Below are 19,626 nucleotides of genomic sequence, written 5' to 3'. Positions count from 1 at the left end.
GGCCAGAGGAGGTATTGAGTCCTCCTTCCTCTTCCTCTCCTCTTCTTCTCTCCCGAGCCTCAGCTAAAGCCGCTCTCCCAAAGCCCTACTGTCATCTCCTTTTCTCTCCTCCACCGTCGGCCAAGCTTCTTCCTCCCTTGGAGTTATCTTCGGCCAAGGACAGGTTTTGTGCCGAGCCTCCACCTTTCTTCTCTTCTCCCCGACGTCAGCGCCACAAGGGAGTTGATCGCAACCGAACTGCCTATGCCCTAGCCAAATTTCGAGGGTAAGTGCCATACCTAGTTGTAGTTGTCTTTGATTCTCTATTTGGGTGTTGATTTCTTGATCTTCACTCTTGATCTTTCTTGATTTGGTCCGGGATGAGGACTTCAGAGGGAGGTTTTGCTGTGGGCTGTTCTTGGGTTCGACAGCCACTCTTTCCAACAGCCGATAACAACCTCATTTCCACAACAGCATTCCTTTTGTGTGGAAAAAAACAGGAGGAAGGGGGGCTGAACTTGAGGTATGATGTAGGGATCTTGATACATTTTGTAATTGATGTGGTCTATGAATTTAGTATTTGCTTAGTTGTAGATCATGTGTATTGGATTTTGTTAGATGATTAGGTTTTCATGTTGAATTAGGTAGGGTTAATGTCATATGATTAGGGTTTTACCCTAATTTTATTTAGCCATTCATTGGGTTGTAGCTAAATAAAAATGTATCTATTGGTAACATAGGACTTTGATGCGAGACGAGTATCTCGACGTCGGATTTGGACCGGGTTGGACCTTTCTTTGGAGGCGGGTACCTTGACCTATCTATTTTGATATGTCTTGTTGATATGTTTAGTAGATTTTAACAAGTAGTACTAAATATGTTTATATCTGTATCGGCATGTCACTATTTGTTTCCGAGCATGTTTTGTTTTACTTGTTTAGCGTTCATGCCCTCTTTGTTATTTATGTTATGGAGGTAGTGGCATGCCATGCTTTATGATATATCAGACTGGTTAGATACTATACCTAACCCGTGTACCTAGATCATATTATTTGATCCACGTATTTGGTACAGGTTTGTTTTTATAGAGATAGATAGGATCAGGATATTTCTATGTTTAGTGTCATGCACCATCTCGCATGATTGCATGCTGTGCGATAGTCGACTCCATTATTGTTGAGCGCATCGCCAGTTGCATGGGTCTGCACACACAACCACTCATGGGTTAGTGATTTTTATTCAGGCAGGGTGTGTGCAGCAGGTTGCTCTGTTTGGCTCCGTTGGTCCGCTCATGGGTAGTGTGATGCAGCGTGGTAGCCGGCAGGGATCCCTCCTCTAGATTGGCTAAGGGAGATGAGAGCATTGAGCTCCCCCACTTATGATTTGGGGTAAGAGGATAGGTGTACTCCGACAGCATCCCGTCCACTCGGTAACTCACGAGCAGTGATGACAAAGTGTACGGTTATCACAACCCTACCCACTCGGTCTCACCATCATGTGTGAGACGGTTGATTGGCAGTAGGGGTGACCAGGACATGTTATTGGCATCATATGCATTATTTGCTTTTATGGCTTGTGATTGCCGCACTTCATATGCTGCTTATTGGATGGATGCATTTGTTTGTGTTTGCTGCACTTTATATGCTGCATATTGGATGGATGCATTGTTTGACATGCATACAGGTTTATGATACTCTGGGTCTGACGGCCTGGATATCCTTATACCTAGATTCTAGTTAGTACAGTTACTTCTTACTTTGCAGTTTTGTATTTTATATATAGGTGACCGTACGCATATTTATTACTGCTGGTTATTATTTACTATGCATGTCAACTAGGTATCCACTGAGTGTTGGACTCATCCCATGGTTTTATATTTTTCTATTTCAGTATGATGCTGTCGGGAGGTTCCAGTTGCTAGTCCCCTCGTCACAAGAGCATTTGATTTAGTCTTTTGGTTTTCTATTTGATTTCTTTGAAACTAGGAACTGGACTTGTATTGGTTTGTACTTTGGATTTTGGAGTGTTTTGTCTTTAAGCATTGTACTGTTTGGTTTTTGGTTGCTTGATGGATATGTATTTAGTGTGTTGCTGCTACGTGCCTGCCGAACGGCAGAAGAGGTAGGTTTAGTTGTTGGTTGTTATTTCTTTTCGTATTATGTGGGCAGCCGGAGGCTGTTTATTATATCTGCGTGGTTTGTTATGTTTTTTTGATATATATGTATCAGTCATGTTGGCTGATGTGTGTGAGCCCTGAGGCAATGTAGAAATGCTTCAGATTGTCACACGTACAGGGGAGATGCTACCAAAATTTCTTCTGGCAAGGATTACCTGGGGCATGACACCAAATGCATAATATAAAAAATATTGGATTCCCACCCGATACTCAAGAGTGTCATGTGGCACAGCCATCCATTGCTTCTGCATAATTTGATGTTGTTCAATAATTTATGAAAGTTAACACATTGAAGTAAGTTTTATTAAAATTAAAGAAACTTTGTAGATAAAATTTCAAAGAATTCAACAAACATATATATAAAATACAATTCCTAAATATAAAGTTTTAAATATATAAACAAAAGGATTTCGAAAGAAAAAAAAACATATATATATATATGTTAATGCTCTTATGAGAAATCAGTGATATTATTCAACTTAGAGAACAAAAATATGAAAATGAAGCTTAGGATCATAGACACACTGTAAGCAAACTACAATAATAAACTTGAAAAATAATATGGATAACTTGTAAAAAAAGATAAATTAAATTAAGGGATTTATTAGATAAATTTATAAATCTACCGGCCAACACAAATTAAACTCTAATCTATTATAATTTTATCACCATTAACATATAAAAACATTGTCACAATAGGAAAACTAAACTAAGAAATTACCTCCAGAAACAAAATCAAAGGTGATTTATGATGTGGATGTCGAAGGATGATGCTATGGTACAATTAATCTGATGGGTCACTAGAATAGAGAGGATCGCTGGAACATAGATGACCAATAGAAAAGAGAAAGTCACTGGAAGAAAGAGGGTCGTCGAAATAGAAAGGTTTGCTGGAATTGTGAAAATAATATGAGATGCGAGCATGTTTTTTTTTATTAATCTCGTATGTAACTTTTAGAAAGGTTTAGAACCGCTTCTAAAAGAAACTTATAATATCAGTTCTAATCACCGATTTTATATGTGTCCAATAGCAATGGTTTTCCAACCAATTCATAAAAAGATCAATTGAAGCGGTTTTAAGAGTGATTACCCTTGACCGATTCTATTGGATCTGTTTTTACAACCGCTGCTAATTTTTTGGTCCTAATGTCCAATGTTTTTGTAGTGTTAGTCGACTACAATCAAAATTGATCTTGCTTGACCTCAAGCAAATTCATCAACTTTGTCCTAAATAACTTCTATCCAAATTAAAAGTCAAAGAACATTTCACTTTATTATTCATCTCATATGTTCGCGCTGATCATGTTTCTCCTTTCGAGACCTCCTCGACAAGCCTTTTTCCATAGAGGTTTGCCTGTGATTTCTACTCGAGTTGGATTTACCTTAGAACATCCACAATATGATGCATTAATGGGGTGTTATAACACCCCCTTGGTGTTAAAACCATTATAAAAGGGTGTTATAACACCCCTTCTCTTGAACGCATTCAAGGTCTTGAATGCATTCAAGCAAACGTGGAATGAGCCATGTGTGTACTTTTTAAAAATTTTATTTATTTAAAAATTATAAATTTTAAAATTAAAAATTGAATAAAATGGTTAGTTTTTTAACGATTATTTTTTAACATCTAATTTAAAATTTCATCTATAAATACCCACTAATGTGTACACATATTTTTATTTCAACTCACTACACATATTTTTTAAATGTATTTATTTAATATGATATAATTTTAAGATGATTGAGTGGATTGTGAGACTTATAAATAATAAGTGTTAATGTTAAAATGAAGAGAAATGATATGCATCTCGAAATACCTTCTCGAATTCATATCTCGACTGATGTGGATTCTTTCGTGGGCATGACACGTCAGCATTAATTTTGGGGGGTTTTTTCACTCTGCGTCGCTCGATTCGCGCTCATTTCTCGCCGCAATCCTTCCTCCTTGCCCTAAAACACGCAGAGTACATCAGTCGTCTCCTTGCCGCCGCTCTTTCTCTCCGCTCTCTGCCCCGATCGAACTCCCGGTGATGCTCTCTGCGCCCTCTGCTCTCTGCTCTCTGTGCTCCTAACTCTCGCCGCTCTCCGACGCTCTCTGCTCGCCGCTCTCCCTTCCCATCGAAGAACGTCCGACGGCCAAAGACTCTCGACGCTCTCTGCTCGCCGCTCTCCCTTCCCATCGAAGAACGTCCGACGGCCAAAGACTCTCGACGCTCTCTGCTCGTCGCTCTCCCTTCCCATCGAAGAACGTCCGAAGGCCAAAGACTCTTCCCCTAGCCCTCCCCTGCCCTAAATCTGCCCTGGTATTTTCCTTAGCTGATTTAGTTGGATCTTAAGATTTTTTTTTGTCGGATCTAAACGTCGCATGATTTTCTTCTGTTTAGCTGCTCACCTCACACTTCCATTGTGTAGATCAAAATAGGGTCGATCAAATTTCATTGTGATAGAGATTCTTGCTTTGTACATTCATCAGTGTAGCCTGTGTATCGACAGTGATAACATTAGTGATCAAATTTCATGTTTAGCTATCTGCCGTGATAACATTAGTGTATGGAAGCAATAACATTCGTGCTTCCTAAGCTCATAAGCTATTTGCTGTGATATGACCATTACATTTGCTTACCGATTGCTATTTGCTATTTGGGTTTTAGTTTTTATTTTAGAGTTTTGTTTGTTTGGTTTAGTAAATTTGGTACTAACTTTGTTACTATTTGCTTACCGGTTACATTTCTTTTGGATCTGTTTTCTAATTTTTAAACAAATAAATGTAGTTGAATACTTACCTGTCTTCCATTTTTGAATAAATGTAGGTGAAAAATAATCATGGAACAAGGAAAAAGTGATTCAAATGAGGTAAACGATAGCAACGACCATGTGAGCACAGATCTATCTCCATCTAATTTACATGAAGTCATGATTCCTAAGATTGGAATGACTTTTATATCTGAAGATGAAGTTCGTAATTTTTATAAATCCTATGCTCAGAATGTTGGTTTTGGTATTTGCAAATTAGGTGGTAAAAAGGGAGATGATGGAAAGCAAAAATATTTTTGTTTTGGATGTGCCAAAAGTGGTAAAACAATATCTCAAGCCAAAAATGCTTTGTACCCTAGACCTTCTACTAAGACAAATTGCAAAGCTAAGATTAATGTTGTTATTCGGAATGATGATAACTTTGTGATAAATAGTGTATCTCTTGAACATAATCACGTCTTGAGCCCTGGAAAGTCACGACATTTTAGATGTAATAAATTATTGGATTCAACTACAAAGAGGAAACTTGAATTAAATGATCAAGCAGGAATAACTTTAAGTAAAAGTTTTCATTCATTGGTAGTTGAGGCTGGAGGCTATGAGAATTTGACATTTGATGAGAGAAAGTGTAGGAATTATATTTCAGAAGCTAGAAGGTTGAGGTTAGGGGATGGAGATGCTGAAGCCTTGAGTAATTATTTTTGTCGCATGCAAAGTCGGAACTCTAACTTCTTTTATGTGCTTGATTTAGATGAAGAGTCTCGAATAAGAAATGTTTTTTGGGCAGATGCAAGATGTAGGGCTGCATATGATTACTTTTCTGATGTTGTGACTTTTGATACTACTTATTTGACTAATAGTTATGATATGCCATTTGCTCCTTTTGTTGGGGTGAATCATCATGGTCAATCCATTTTGCTTGGATGTGGTTTATTATCCAGTGAAGATTCAGAAACATTCAAATGGTTGTTCAAATCTTGGCTGACATGTATGCTTGGGCGTGCTCCGAAGGCCATAATCACAGACCAGTGTCGCGCCATGGCAATTGCTATTGAAGAGATATTTCCAGATTCTCATCATCGTTTGTGTCTTTGGCATATAATGAAAAAATTACCAGCAAAATTAAGTGGGCATGCTCAATATAAGCTGATAAAGAAACAATTGAAGAATATTGTTTACAACTCACTTACTATTGATGAATGTGATGAGAATTGGATGAAAATGATTGAGGATTTTAATTTAGAGAATAATGACTGGTTGAAATCTTTGTATGAACAGCGGAATAGATGGATACCTGTGTACGTCAAGGATAAGTTTTGGGCAGGTATGTCCACATCTCAAAGGAGTGAAAGTATGAATGCTTTTTTTGATGAATATGTTCATTCGAAAACTTCTTTGAAGCAATTTGTTGAACAGTTTGATAATGCTCTGAAGAAGAAGATTGAAAAAGAAAAAAATTTGGATTTTGGTTCTTTTAATTCTATGATACCAGTAATTTCTGGTTATCCAATTGAAAGACAATTTCAAAGTTTCTACACTAACAACTTATTTAAGTTGTTCCAAGATGAGATAAGAGGGTTGATGTTTTGCAATACCTCACTAGTGAGGCAAGAAGGGGTTGGTTTTATATTTGAAGTGGTAGAAACTTTGTTGGGAAAAAATGGAGACCCTATAAGAGATGCTTCCTTCAAGGTACATTATACTGAGTTAGATTGTCAAGTTAAGTGTCTATGCCATCTTTTTGAGTTTCGGGGAATTTTATGTAGGCATGCTATCTCTGTGTTGATACGAATGAAGGTGATTGAGGTTCCTATGAATTATATTATGGATCAATGGCGCAAAGATATTAAGCGTGGTTATCAAAGTATCACTAACATTTATGATGAATATGTTTGTGAAAGAGAAAGACATCGGTATAATATTCTCACTCCATTGATACAAGAGGTTCAACAACTTGGGGCAAATAATGATGACGGTTGTTCTGTTTTGGTGGAAATCTTGAAAGATGCGAAGGAAAAATTGATTGCTATTCAGCTAGATCATTCAAGAGCGGATCAACTGAAAGAAGCATCTACATCGAGTTCAAAAACAATACACTCTCCATTAAAAGTAAGATCTCGAGGCCGTCCACCCACAAAGAGAAAACAATCTAAGATTGAACAAATTATGAAGAAATCAGTTGCAAAGGCTAGAAGAAAGGTATGATTTATTATGTTTTAAGCGATAGAGGATTATTGTTCGGTACTTATGAGATAACTTTTGCGTTATATATTTTTTTGTAGCCAAATATCTCTATTTACTATTTATAGGGTTCTTTGTTGAATACAATGTCAGGTCCATTCTGCTTCAGCGCCACAGGTTTCTCCTGACGATGCTTTTTGAGTTTATAAAGGACCAGTTTGCTCTGTCATCTGTTATGTTGCCTGCTTTAGGTGGTTTAGGAGTAGGCATGATAGCTCTGTCATCTGTTATGTTGCCTGCTTTAGGTGGTTTATGCGCCAAGCTTGATGATAGGTGCTGCCCTTGGTGCAGTTTTTGGAGGCTTAGCTGTAGAACTTATAAATTCAGCAATTCCAGGAAATGGTGTTGTTGCTCAGCCCCAGGATTATGCATTAGTAGGTGTCGTTACATTCTTTGAAAATCCAAGGAGATTCAAATTCATGTTCATTATTTAAAACTGATATCATTGATACAGGTTGGAATGGCTGCTACACTGGCTTCAGTTTGTTCGGTTCCACTAACCTCAGTACTGTTGCTCTTTGAGCTAACAAAGGACTACAGAATATTGCTTCAGTTTGGAGGCAACATGATGATGGAGGTGATCTCGAACTATCTCAACTGGAAACTGACATTCACCGCTCTGGCACTATCAACAATGAAATGCTGCTAGCCCAACTAGTGCTTCTTACTAGCCCAATGGCGAATGTATTGGTAGTGGCGAATGTAATGAATTGGGCTAATGTATTGGTAGTGGCGAATGTAATGAGAGAGCTTTCTTACTAGCCCAACTAGTGCTTCTTAATTTGTTTGGCTTCACATAAACATTTATTTTCTCCTCCAGTTTTCTCTGGTCTCTCTCAAAGACCTATGCTAAAGTTCATACAACTACTATACTAAAGGATGCCATTGTGCTTATGCATGACAAACAACAAACTTGTGTTCTTATCATTGATCACGAAGACTTTCTTGAGGGTATTCTTACACTTGGCGACATTCGGAGGAAAGGGTTTGAAACAAGTGGAGAGCTTCCTGGCACTCCCAGGCTTGTCAGGGGCTAAGAATGCAGTGTGCCAAGCCAAAGCTTTGGAAGTCAAGAAGTTTAAGCCAGATCAGGATGTCTCAACTTTTTTTCCTTGAAACACAGTATATGGATCTTGATCTGTCTAAATGATACTTGTTTCTTATGTTTCTAAACTTGTTCAATGCTGTGTGATTAGTGCTGACTTGTTTCTTATGTTTCTAAGCTTGTTCAATGATGTGTGATGATTAAGTGTAGCTATGCATGCCATTTTAACAAAGAGAAATGCTTGTTCAAACTGCTGAGACTTAATTTCTCTTTGCATATCCATTGTTTAAGAGGGAAGGACTCTTTGCATATTCATTGTTCGATGAAATGATAATCGGCAACTTGAGACTGCAATAGAATTTCTTCAAGAAATAAAAAACTGGGGATTTACTCCTCTAACTGTTACATACACAGATGTTGTTAATGGGCTTTGCAAATTTGTGAAGTTGAATGAGGCTATGACCTTCTTAGATAGGGAGGGCGTTGTGCAAGTTGAACCTTACAATGCCTTGCTCAAGGGTCTCTGCAATGCTAGTAGATATCAAGAGACAGCTATATATCATTACAAAATGATCAAACCATTACAAAATGGGTACTAGTAAGAACAAGTCTAAAAAGAAGAAGAACGCACAAAAAATCATTATAAAATGATCAAACCGGTATATAACAAGTTCTGCATTATCCATCTTAACTAAAAACAAATTAGCCTATCACATTACAGTACCAACATTAGTCAACACTAATTAATCACCTAAACTAATAAACTAATTAGTCTTAAGCTGGTTATTACAAACATTTAATCTGTCATATTACAACAACAACATTACTCAACACTAATTAGCAAGACCGAACTAACAAAGTAATAAGATATACAGCCAAAAGAGTTAAATTCACTATAATTAATATCCAGACCACTGATGGTACATTCCAATTTCCTTGATTATGCCCGCGAGAAGCAATGTATTCACTGTCTAACCTTGATTCTATTCTTCCTAACCTTCCACGACATATTTCACTTGTGTCTTCATTAGACAAAGTATCAGCTACCACCCACTTTTGCCAGCCATGTTGCGCACATCCATAATACCTCCTTCCGGGATTTTTGCTCGATCTAGAAACACATACCAATGTTCTTCGTCCGCAATCTCTACATGGTACATGTTCAAATTTTGTATTGTCGATGGAGCTGTACCTTGATGATGCCATCAAATAACAACCTATTAAGCAAACAAGAATTACTTAGATTCAAATATTTTTTAATGCTCATAGATTATATGCTAAATCAATTCAAAAATAGGAAATAAGCTATTTTGCGATGACCATACATCCAGATGGTAAAGAACATACATCCAAATACTAAAGTTCTAAGAGATGTTTGTCAGCGCAGTACTGGTCTCTCTCATGTTTTATTTTAAAAATTTACTAAACCAAACACACAAAACTCTAAACATTGGTCTTTATAAACACCGACCTATCCGAAACAACGACTTTCCTCCATGCTACGATTGCTAAAATTGTGGATTTTTAATCAAATCTGCAAATTACAATGAACATATTTCATATTAAATAGATAAGAAACTAGAAAGGTGATCACAACCTGATAACAATAGAGAACTATAGCTGTTAAGACAGGCTCCAACTTAGATAACTTATTCTAAGATAAAATGCAACATGTTGTAACAATTTTCAATATAAACTCTTCCACAGACATTAAGCAAATGTAATGATTATATCACGACAGATATCACAAATTGAATATCTGAATACCAGTAAAGCTTCAACTTCCCTGCAATTTACACAAAAAGAATCAATCATGGAACCAAACAGTTGATTTGTATTCTGGAGTTGTAACTTAATCATCTCATTAAGAAGAATCTCCATCTCTTAAATATTTCCAACCAATCCCAACCTAATTTAAACACTTGATGATGCCACACAAGGAAAAACTGATGGAAGGAGAGCTTCCATACACAGGCTACACTAATGAATGTACAAAGCAAGAATCTCTATCACAAGGAAGTGTGAGGCGAGCAGCTAAACAGAAGAAAATCATGCGACGTTTAGATCCAACAAAAAAAAATCTTAAGATCCAACTAAATCAGCTAAGGAAAATACCAGGGCAGATTTAGGGCAGGGGAGGGCTAGGGGAAGAGTCTTTGGCCGTCGGACGTTCTTCGATGGGAAGGGAGAGCGACGAGCAGAGAGCGTCGAGAGTCTTTGGCCGTCGGACGTTCTTCCGTCGGACGTTCTTCGATGGGAAGGGAGAGCGGCGAGCAGAGAGCGTCGGAGAGCGGCGAGAGTTAGGAGCACAGAGAGCAGAGAGCAGAGGGTGCAAAGAGCATCACCGGGAGTTCGATCGGGGCAGAGAGCGGAGAGAAAGAGCGGCGGCAAGGAGACGACTGATGTACTCTGCGTGTTTTAGGGCAAGGAGGAAGGATTGCGGCGAGAAATGAGCGCGAATCGAGCGACGCAGAGTGAAAAAACCCCAAAATTAATGCTGACGTGTCATGCCCACGAAAGAATCCACATCAGTCGAGATATGAATTCGAGAAGGTATTTCGAGATGCATATCATTTCTCTAAAATGAATGTGGGTGAACAGTGGCGCAACCAGGAATTTAGGTCAGGAGGGGCAATTTTTAAAAATTTCAAATATTATTGTAAATTAATTTTCACCATCCAAAAATCTAAATTTCAAATTTAAGGAGCTAAAATGGATTTAAATTAAAATTTTCAATTTTATCCCTTGATTCTAGTTGAAACAATGATCCGTTAATCTCCAGAACTTATGTATAACTCAAAGTCAAAGAATATTTTATTATTTCGCTTCCTCGTAATATTTAACATATGACACATTCATTTTGATTTAAATAATCATCCTAACTAACAACTTAGTAATATAAAATTTATAACAATCTCCCTTTCATTCACATTATACTCGAAGATATTCTTTCTTAGCCAAGAATTGCTAGGATACTCATTCGAGTTAGCATTAAGAAGTGGTGGAGGAGACAGAGGAGGAGGTGGTTGAGGGGTAGATGCCCTGTTTGAAGTGGGTTTATCTCGCATATTCTTAAAATAACTTAACTTTGCTATTTCACCTAATTTATTATTAGCACAATATTTTAGAAATATAATTATAGTAAACAAATAAAAACATAAATATATGAAAATTAAAATTATTTTTTTTCCAACACTTAAATCCATAATTGAAAGAAATCAAATAAGAAAACTTCAGCACAATCAAAAGGTGTTTGCTGTGGAGAGTAGGCGAAGTGATGACGATGGCGCTGATAGCAAATTACATAGGTGCTTACAACAAGAACATGCGACAATAATAATGTGGGATGTAGTGAAATGTGGCTGAGGATTTTGATGAGGGAATTAAAAGGAGAAAAATTCTAGGGGGGGGGGGGGGCGAATAGAGTAGAAAAAGGTGAGACGAGAGATAATAGAAAACGGGGATTTCTATTGGGACTTTTATGAAAAAGTTTAGGAAGTTTAAAATTTATAATTATATTTTTTTTATTTTTTTGTTTGCATGATTTTTTTTTTTTACCTAAACTTCAGGGTTTCGATCGCACTCTCATGGTAGCTATGCTCCTGTGGGTGAAAGATATATGTTGTTATAATGAATATATGGTAGTGGATCTCATGCATTTTGATGAGGCGGTGAGTGTTATAATGAGAGTCGGTTATGGATACTTTTAGACGACACCTCTTTAGACACGTAGATGATTTTTAACATACTTTGAAGTTGCCAATACTTCCACCTCATAATATTTTTTTTCCTTTGTTGCATTATCTTTTTATAATTATAATTATTAATATTTAAATAGACATGATAAGCAAAAACACTAACTATTACTAGATATTAGTGAGATCTAACTTATAGTAGTGAGATATATTAACCACACTATACTTATATGAGGACTAGAACAAACTATTTTATAAATTTTATAGTTATTATTCTTCAAACACCTTTTAAATTATGAAATAATATGTGAACAAATTCATAATCACATTATCCTAGTCTAGGAAAGCATTAAATTTCTTTTTCTAAAAAAATAATAATTATTGTACACTCAACTTTGCACTTATACAACAGGACGCCTATAATTAACGCACCTAGCATTTTAAACCTATTTAAAATATCATTGAAAAGATTAAAAGTTGTCTAAGTAATCAAAAATTTGTAACTCGTTATATTTCTAGAAATAGTTAGGGACTTTTTAGAATAGTTGCATTGATTTTTAGAAAAATCAATTAGTTTCATCAAGTCATTTATTATTTTATGAGGAATAGTAAAAGTGTTACTGTCATTTTGACAGAAAAGAAACGACATATAATTCCCATCTATCAAATGGTTTTTCGATTAACACCTTTATACTCTTAGTGAGGTTCGCCTGATGACAAATGCTCATTATGAAAATCAATATTTGAAACATTTCATCACAATATATGTTCTTTGGATCGGTGCTGAAATTACAATTTGTGTTGAATGGCATGTGAATCAACTTATTTGAACCGAACAACAATAAGTTCACTTATATCTTATATATTCTTTGTTATTATCAGGTCTTCCAGTCTCGTGTATCATGGATATATATGGACACTCAGGGAGTTGAAAATGAAGCCTTTGGTTTCCTTGTGAAACAGGGGGTAGAAGCTGTAAGCACAAGTGCACTTTGTGCGTTGGATTTTTGTGTTTGTATAATATCTGATGCTTATTAGCCCTTTTCAGAGGGAGTTGAAGTCAAGTTTTGTGGGTCGTTTGTCAATTGCGAAGCGACGTTGAATTTCTCCAAGAAATATAGGCATCCCTTGCTTGATTCAAAGTTGACAGTGAAGCTCTTGAACATGGTTTGTTTACTTGACACACATCCTTTATTATCATGAATGTCTTCAATTAATAGAGGTAGCTATTTAGTGTAGCTTCCAAGATCTAACATATCATAAATTACTGATTTTTATTGAGTATTTTCAGAATTTCTTTTGGTCAATATTGATCACAACTGGTCTGCTGATCTACTCAGATTTATCCAATTTAGCTCTCTGAGAAGTTGCACTATGAGATGTGAGCATGTGACAAAATGAAATGGCCAGTTAACTGTATTTTTTTTATAGGAAGTTAGCAGAATGGCAAATGCCAGACGTCTTGGTGTCCCCATTCCAGTATTATATGCTGTCGATGCAAATCTACATACTCAGACATTTGAATACGTGGATGGGATCTCTGTGAAGGAGATCCAATTATATTTTTGATCAAATGGTATTGTTGAAGAACAACTAAACGATATTGCCATGCAGATGGGGACTGCAATGGGAGAAATGCATGATGGGGGTCTTATCCATCGAGATTTAACTACTTCAAATATGATTATTGTAGAAATTAAGGAAAGAAAATAAACTAATCATATTATTAAATCTAAAAATTGATACTTAGAAATGCAGAGTATAAGTTTTTATATAGTTCAGTTAAGAAATCCTAAACTCTAAATATAAAAAGAAAAAAGATTAAATTATCCTAAAAACTATAAACAAATAAATATATATAATTTAACATCCCCCTCAAACTCACGATGCTACAGTTAGAAGGATTGACAGTTTGTTAGATAAAAAACGAAAGTGTGAAGTGGAATGTGACTTGATAAACATATCAACAATCTGTAGTTTTGAAGGAACAAAAGATAATGTGATGGTGCCAATCTGAAGATGGTGACAAGTAATGTGACAATCAATTTCAATATGTGTTATCCGCTCATGAAAAATTAAATTGCATGTAATTTGAATAACACTCTGATTATCATAATATAACGGAGTGGGTTGATCAAGAAAGATACTTATATCCGCAAGCAACCAACGCAACCAAAGTATGTCACAAGTAGTTAAGGTCATGACACGATACTCAGCTTCTATGGAAGATCTAGAAATAACATCTTACTTTTCACTCTTCCAAGAAATGAGAGAGTCACTAAGAAAAATACAGAAATTAGTGGTAGATTTATGATCCGTAGGATCACTAGCCTAATCCACATCAGAGTATGCACATAGTTCAAGAGATGAAGTAGAAAGAAATAAAAGGCTTTGAAATTGAGTGCCCCGAAGATAACTGAGAATATGAAGAACGGCAACCCAATGAACTGTAGTTGGTGTAGCGATAAAATGGCTAACCATATGAACAGTATACGCAATATCTGGACGAGTCAGGGTTCAATAAACCAAGCTTCCAACAATAATTTTGTACAAACTAGTATCTGTCAAAGGTTAGCCATCAGATGGAGAATATCGAGCATTAGTCTCAATAGGAGTATCAATGACTCTATTATCAGTAAGACGAGTACGCTCAAACCGATCAAATATATACTTTGACTGGGATAAAAGATAATCTTTCAGGAAATAAGCAACCTCAATGCACAGAAAGTAGGGTAGTATACCGAAGTATTTCATAGCAAAATAACGAGCCAACTCAAACTTCAAGAAAGTAATTCCATCAGAATCATCACCAGTAATAATCATGTTATCAACATATAATGATAAAATAATATGATCTACACTTGTACATCTAACAAACAATGTTGAATCATGATTACTAAGATAAAAAAAACCAAGTGAAGTAATCACTATAGAGAACTTCTCAAACCAAGCACGAGGTGCTTATTTAAGCCCATAAAGCGCTTTACGAAGCCTGTAAACTTCACCAAGTTGGTGTGAAATACCAGGAGGAGGTGTCATATAAACTTTTTCATGAAGATCACTATTTAAAAATGCGTTCTTGACATTCATTTGAGATATTCTCCATCGACAAGTAGAAGCAACAACAATTAGAGTATGAACAGTCATCATTTTTACGATAAGAGCAGATATTTTCTCATAATTCATGCTATACTTCTGAGAATAACCTTTAGCAACAAAACGAGTTTGCATCATTCAATGGATCTATCAGATTTAGTTTTGATCTTATATACACTGATACGGTTGGTATCGGAGGGGCCCAAGAGAAGAGTCAAGGCCGTGTGACGGTCAAAAGTCACGAGAAGGTGGCGGTCAATAGTCATGGCTAACTGGCGCTCAAAAAGGCAAGTTAACAGGGCAGTCAGGGCTCAGCATCAGCAGAACCAGGCGGAGACATGTCAGGATCAGCAGGGCCAGCCCGAACTACAGACCTGCAGTAGAGGGCCAGGAAGTACAAAGTGCAAGATGCAAGTTGGTATCGGTAGAGCTAAGCAGAAGCCAAGAACTGGAAGTATAGGCCAATGGGTCAGGATCAGCAGAGCTAAGCAGGGCCAGCCCGAGCTACAGACCTGCAGTAGAGGGCCAGGAAGTACAAAGTGCAGGATGCAAGTTGGTATCGGCAGAGCTAAGCAGAAGCCAAGAACTGGAAGTATAAGCCAATGGGTCAGGATCAGCAAAGCTAAGCAGGGCCAGCCCGAGCTACAGACCTGCAGTAGAGGGCCAGGAAGTACAAAGTGCAGGATGCATTTTGGTATCGGCAGAGCTAAGCAGAAGCCAAGAACTGGAAGTATAGGCCAATGGGTCAGGGTTGGCAGAGCTGAGCGGAAGCAGCCCGAGCTACAGACCTGCGGTTGAGGGCCAGGAAGTATAAAGCGCAGGATGCAGGTTGGAGATCAGCGTAGCTATGTCTAGACAGTTAGGGCTACAGGTCTACAAGTTGGAAGCCTAGAAAGGCGAACCACAGGCGCAGGCTGGTGCGAGGACACCATGAATCGGAGGAGCTAAGTAATACGGGAGCGGAGAATCTCAACGGTCCGTCAGGGGTAATCATTACATACCAACGATGCGGACGAAGGCGAAGGTTCCTGAAACGAAAAGATGCCCTCATAGCCAGTAGTAGCCTGACAACTGTCTCTCACTACAGGACAAAACCCAAGCGCGAAGGCGGAGTTTCCTAAACAGAAAGATGCTCTCACAGCAAATAGCAGCGCGACAGGTATCCAGGACTAGCGGACAAAGCAAGGCGTCTAACGTTTTCTGACAGGAGGGCAGGTTCTAGCAGGAGGACGCATAAAAGGGGAGAAATCCCTCGTACGCAGGTACGCGCACACACTTTCTCGTCACTTTTTTCCACAACTGTTTTTCCTTCTGCTTCTCTCTGTTCTTTCTGGGGAAAAAGGACCTGACTTGAGCGTCGGAGGGCCTGATCCGGGGACTTTTTCCCTGGGTCTCGGTCTCTAACGTGAAGGGGGGAGATCGTCTGAGTGTGCGCAGGGTACTGTAGCGGCGTCAGCCACCCGTGGGGAGCCTGCATCGCCCGCGACTTTCCGTCAACGCCCAGTCCACCGCGACCGACCTCTGTCCGACTCAGCCTCCGGACGAGATCAAATTTGGCGCCGTCTGTGGGAAACACAAGAACCTGTTCCGGAGCGTGAAGATGGAGGACTCCGGTCGAAGCTCTAGTCGGAGGATCAACGTAACTATGACTGCGGGGGAGTACGAGCTCTTCAAGGAGGTTAGGAAGCAGGCCGCCTCCGAAAGACAAGGCACAGTTTCACGACCTCGCCTAGCCCCCGAGGTATCCAAAGAATTAGCTCCCGCTTCCGATAGAAGCTCGAAGAGGAAGCAGCCAGAAGAACTCCCGCGTGCTTCATTCCGAGAGCCCCGTCGCGATTACCATCGGGCCGGGCCTCGCGGGCGTAGTCCAAAGAAGGAGGAGCCGCCAGCCTCAGTGGCGGAAAGCTCTCTACACCCGCCTCGGGATTCAGGAAAGGGGAAGGCCGTGATCCTGGCTGAAGATCTGCCCGAAGATCCTGACGATAAGGTACCTTTCTCTGCCCAGATCTTAAAAGAAAGCCTGCCGAGGGGTTACCGAGCCCCAAACATTGGAGAATACGATGGGAGCAAGGACCAAGAAGAGCATCTGAGAAAGTTCAAGAACGCGGCTATATTGTATCAATATAGCGATGCCGTCAAATGCCGAGTCTTCCTGCACACTCTGTCTGGATCGGCGCAAAAGTGGTTCGATGGATTGCCCCCAGAATCCATCAGTCGCTTCAGGGACTTCAAAACGGCCTTCCTACGCCGTTTCGCCAGCAGTCGTAAGTACCAGAAAACCGACCATTGTCTTTTTGCTCTCAAGCAGGAGTCAACTGAGCCCCTGCGAAGCTACATCAATCGATTCAGTCAGGTAGCCAACGACGTCCCCTCTGCCACCTCTGAGATACTGATGAGCGCCTTCTCCCACGGATTGCGAGAAGGGGAATTCTTCAGAGATCTCATCAAAAACCCCGCCCGGAGTTTTGACGACATGGTGGAGAAAGCTTCGTGCTACATCAAAGTGGAGGAAGCGCAGGCCGCCAGGCGGAAAGCCGAGAAGACGATGGCATCAGGCAACCGACCTGAAAGAAGAGCACCCCAGCCCTTCCAGCGCATTCAGCCAAGGCCTACCCCCCAGCCCGCGCCGGGAGCCAGACCAGCTCCGCGAGTCGCCGCCATACAAGCGCCCAGGCCTGGACCAAGGGGCGCACCATATTGCACGTATCATCGGTCCAGGACGCACGATCTCAGCAACTGCTTCCAATTCGCCCGGGATTCCAGGCGAGCTGCGGAGCAAGGCTTGCCTCCCCCGGCGCTGGCGCCTCAAATACAGAGAATGGAGGAAGAACGAGCTGCAGCTGGACGGGCTCGGCAGGCCCGGCCCGACCTAGCTGGCCCATCTAGCCAAGCTGGCCCCGACGAAGACCGAAGAGAAGCTGGAGAACTTGATAATCGGGGCAACGTGGCTGTGCGAAAGATCGGTATGATCTCAGGAGGGCCCACTGACGGGGACTCAGGCCGGGCTCGTAAAGCACATAGCCGGCGACTATATGTGGGGGCCGTGGGATGCAGCTATGAGCAGGCATCTGGTCCTGTCCTCAGCTTCGGGCCCCAAGACTTGGAGGGGTTAGAGCTGCCCCACGATGACGCCCTCATAATCAGGGCTGTTATTGCTAATAGCCGAGTGGCTCGGGTCTTTGTGGATACCGGGAGCTCGGTTAACATTTTATTCAGGACTGCGTTTGAGGAGATGCAGATCGACGCCGCTGAGCTCCAACCTGTAACCACTTCCTTGTACGGATTCACAAGTAATGAAGTCAAACCCATGGGGCAGATCAAGCTGGTCATTTCCATGGGCACTAAGCCATTTCATTGTGGTAGATTCGCCTTCCTCCTACAACGTTATCCTGGGAAGGCCAGCCCTGCATGAGTTTCGGGCTGCCGTTTCCACGTTTCACCAGAAGATCAAGTTCCCGGTCGGCGAGCAGGTCGGGGAGGTCAAGGGGGAGCAGAAAGCGTCTCGTAGCTGCTACATAGACATGGTCCGAGTAGAGGCGCGCAAAAGCCGGAGGACGCAAGATGGGGGAGTACACGCTATCCATGAGGAACCGCTACCTATCACCGAAGAATCGATTTCTTGGGAGAAGGTTCAGCTACACCCCGACAGATCGGAGAGCATCACTCGCATCGCCAGAGACTTACCTCTGGAGCTTAAAGCGGAGCTGGTACAGTGTCTGCGTCGCAACCGAGACGTCTTTGCTTGGTCGCCAGAGGAGTTGCCCGGGGTCAGACCAGAAGTAGCCGAGCACAAATTGCATATCATGCCCGAGGCTAAGCCAGTCAAGCAGAAGAAGAGAAACTTCCCTGTTGAGCAGAATAAAATTATCCGAGCTGAAGTAGAGCAGCTCCTGAAGGCTGGACACGTCCGAGAGGTGCAGTTCCCGTCTTGGCTCTCTAACGTCGTGTTGGTGAAGAAGCCAAACAACAAATGGAGGGTGTGCATAGACTTTCGCGACCTCAACAAAGCCACTCCAAAAGACTGTTATCCGCTCCCGCGCATCGATCAGGTAGTGGACTCAACAGCTGGTTGTGAAAGGGTATGCATGATGGACGCTTATCAAGGATATCATCAAATACCCCTTAGCCCAGGAAGATCAGGAGAAGGTCAACTTCATAACGGCTGACGGTACTTTCTGCTATACCGTCATGCCATTCGGACTCCGGAACGCTGGGGCTACCTACCAAAGGATGATGGACAAAGTCTTTCGGGCTCAGATCGGGCGGAACGTAGAGGTTTATGTTGATGACATCCTGATCAAGTCTCCTCTGGCGTCCAGTCTGATAAAGGATGTAGAAGAAACCTGTGGGACTCTGAGGCAATATGGGGTGAAGCTGAATCCCTTGAAATGTCTGTTCGGGGCCAAAGGAGGGAAGTTTCTGGGCTATCTGGTGACCGAACGAGGGATAGAGGCCAACCCTGAGAAAGTGCAAGCCCTTCGGAACATGCAGATCCCTCAAAATCTGAAGGAGACGCAGAAGCTGGTCGGCAGGATAACAGCCCTGTCCCGATTTATCTCTAAATCCGCAGATAGAGCGGCGCCCTTTTTCAAAGTGCTCAGGAAAGCGGCCAAGTTTCAGTGGACGGAAGAATGCACACA

General features: G+C 40.4%; 1 protein-coding gene and 1 pseudogene across 1 annotated transcript; both read left to right on the top strand.

The window, feature by feature from the left end:
* The first annotated feature begins 4,978 nt into the window (after window positions 1-4,978).
* Window positions 4,979-7,799, top strand: LOC122011333 (protein FAR1-RELATED SEQUENCE 6-like). The gene is made up of 4 exons (XM_042567719.1): window positions 4,979-7,108; window positions 7,260-7,352; window positions 7,396-7,524; window positions 7,605-7,799. The coding sequence occupies exons 1-4, from the start codon at window positions 4,979-4,981 to the stop codon at window positions 7,797-7,799; spliced, it is 2,547 nt and encodes an 848-aa protein (XP_042423653.1).
* Window positions 7,800-7,825: 26 nt separating this feature from the next.
* The window catches only part of LOC122011332, a 46,317-nt pseudogene continuing 34,516 nt past the window's right edge, over window positions 7,826-19,626 (top strand).

This window comes from Zingiber officinale, chromosome 8A (genome assembly GCF_018446385.1).
Source record: "Zingiber officinale cultivar Zhangliang chromosome 8A, Zo_v1.1, whole genome shotgun sequence".
Classification (NCBI taxonomy): Eukaryota; Viridiplantae; Streptophyta; class Magnoliopsida; order Zingiberales; family Zingiberaceae; genus Zingiber; species Zingiber officinale.
Note: the sequence above shows the minus strand (reverse complement) of the source record. Positions and strands in the feature narration are given on the sequence as shown.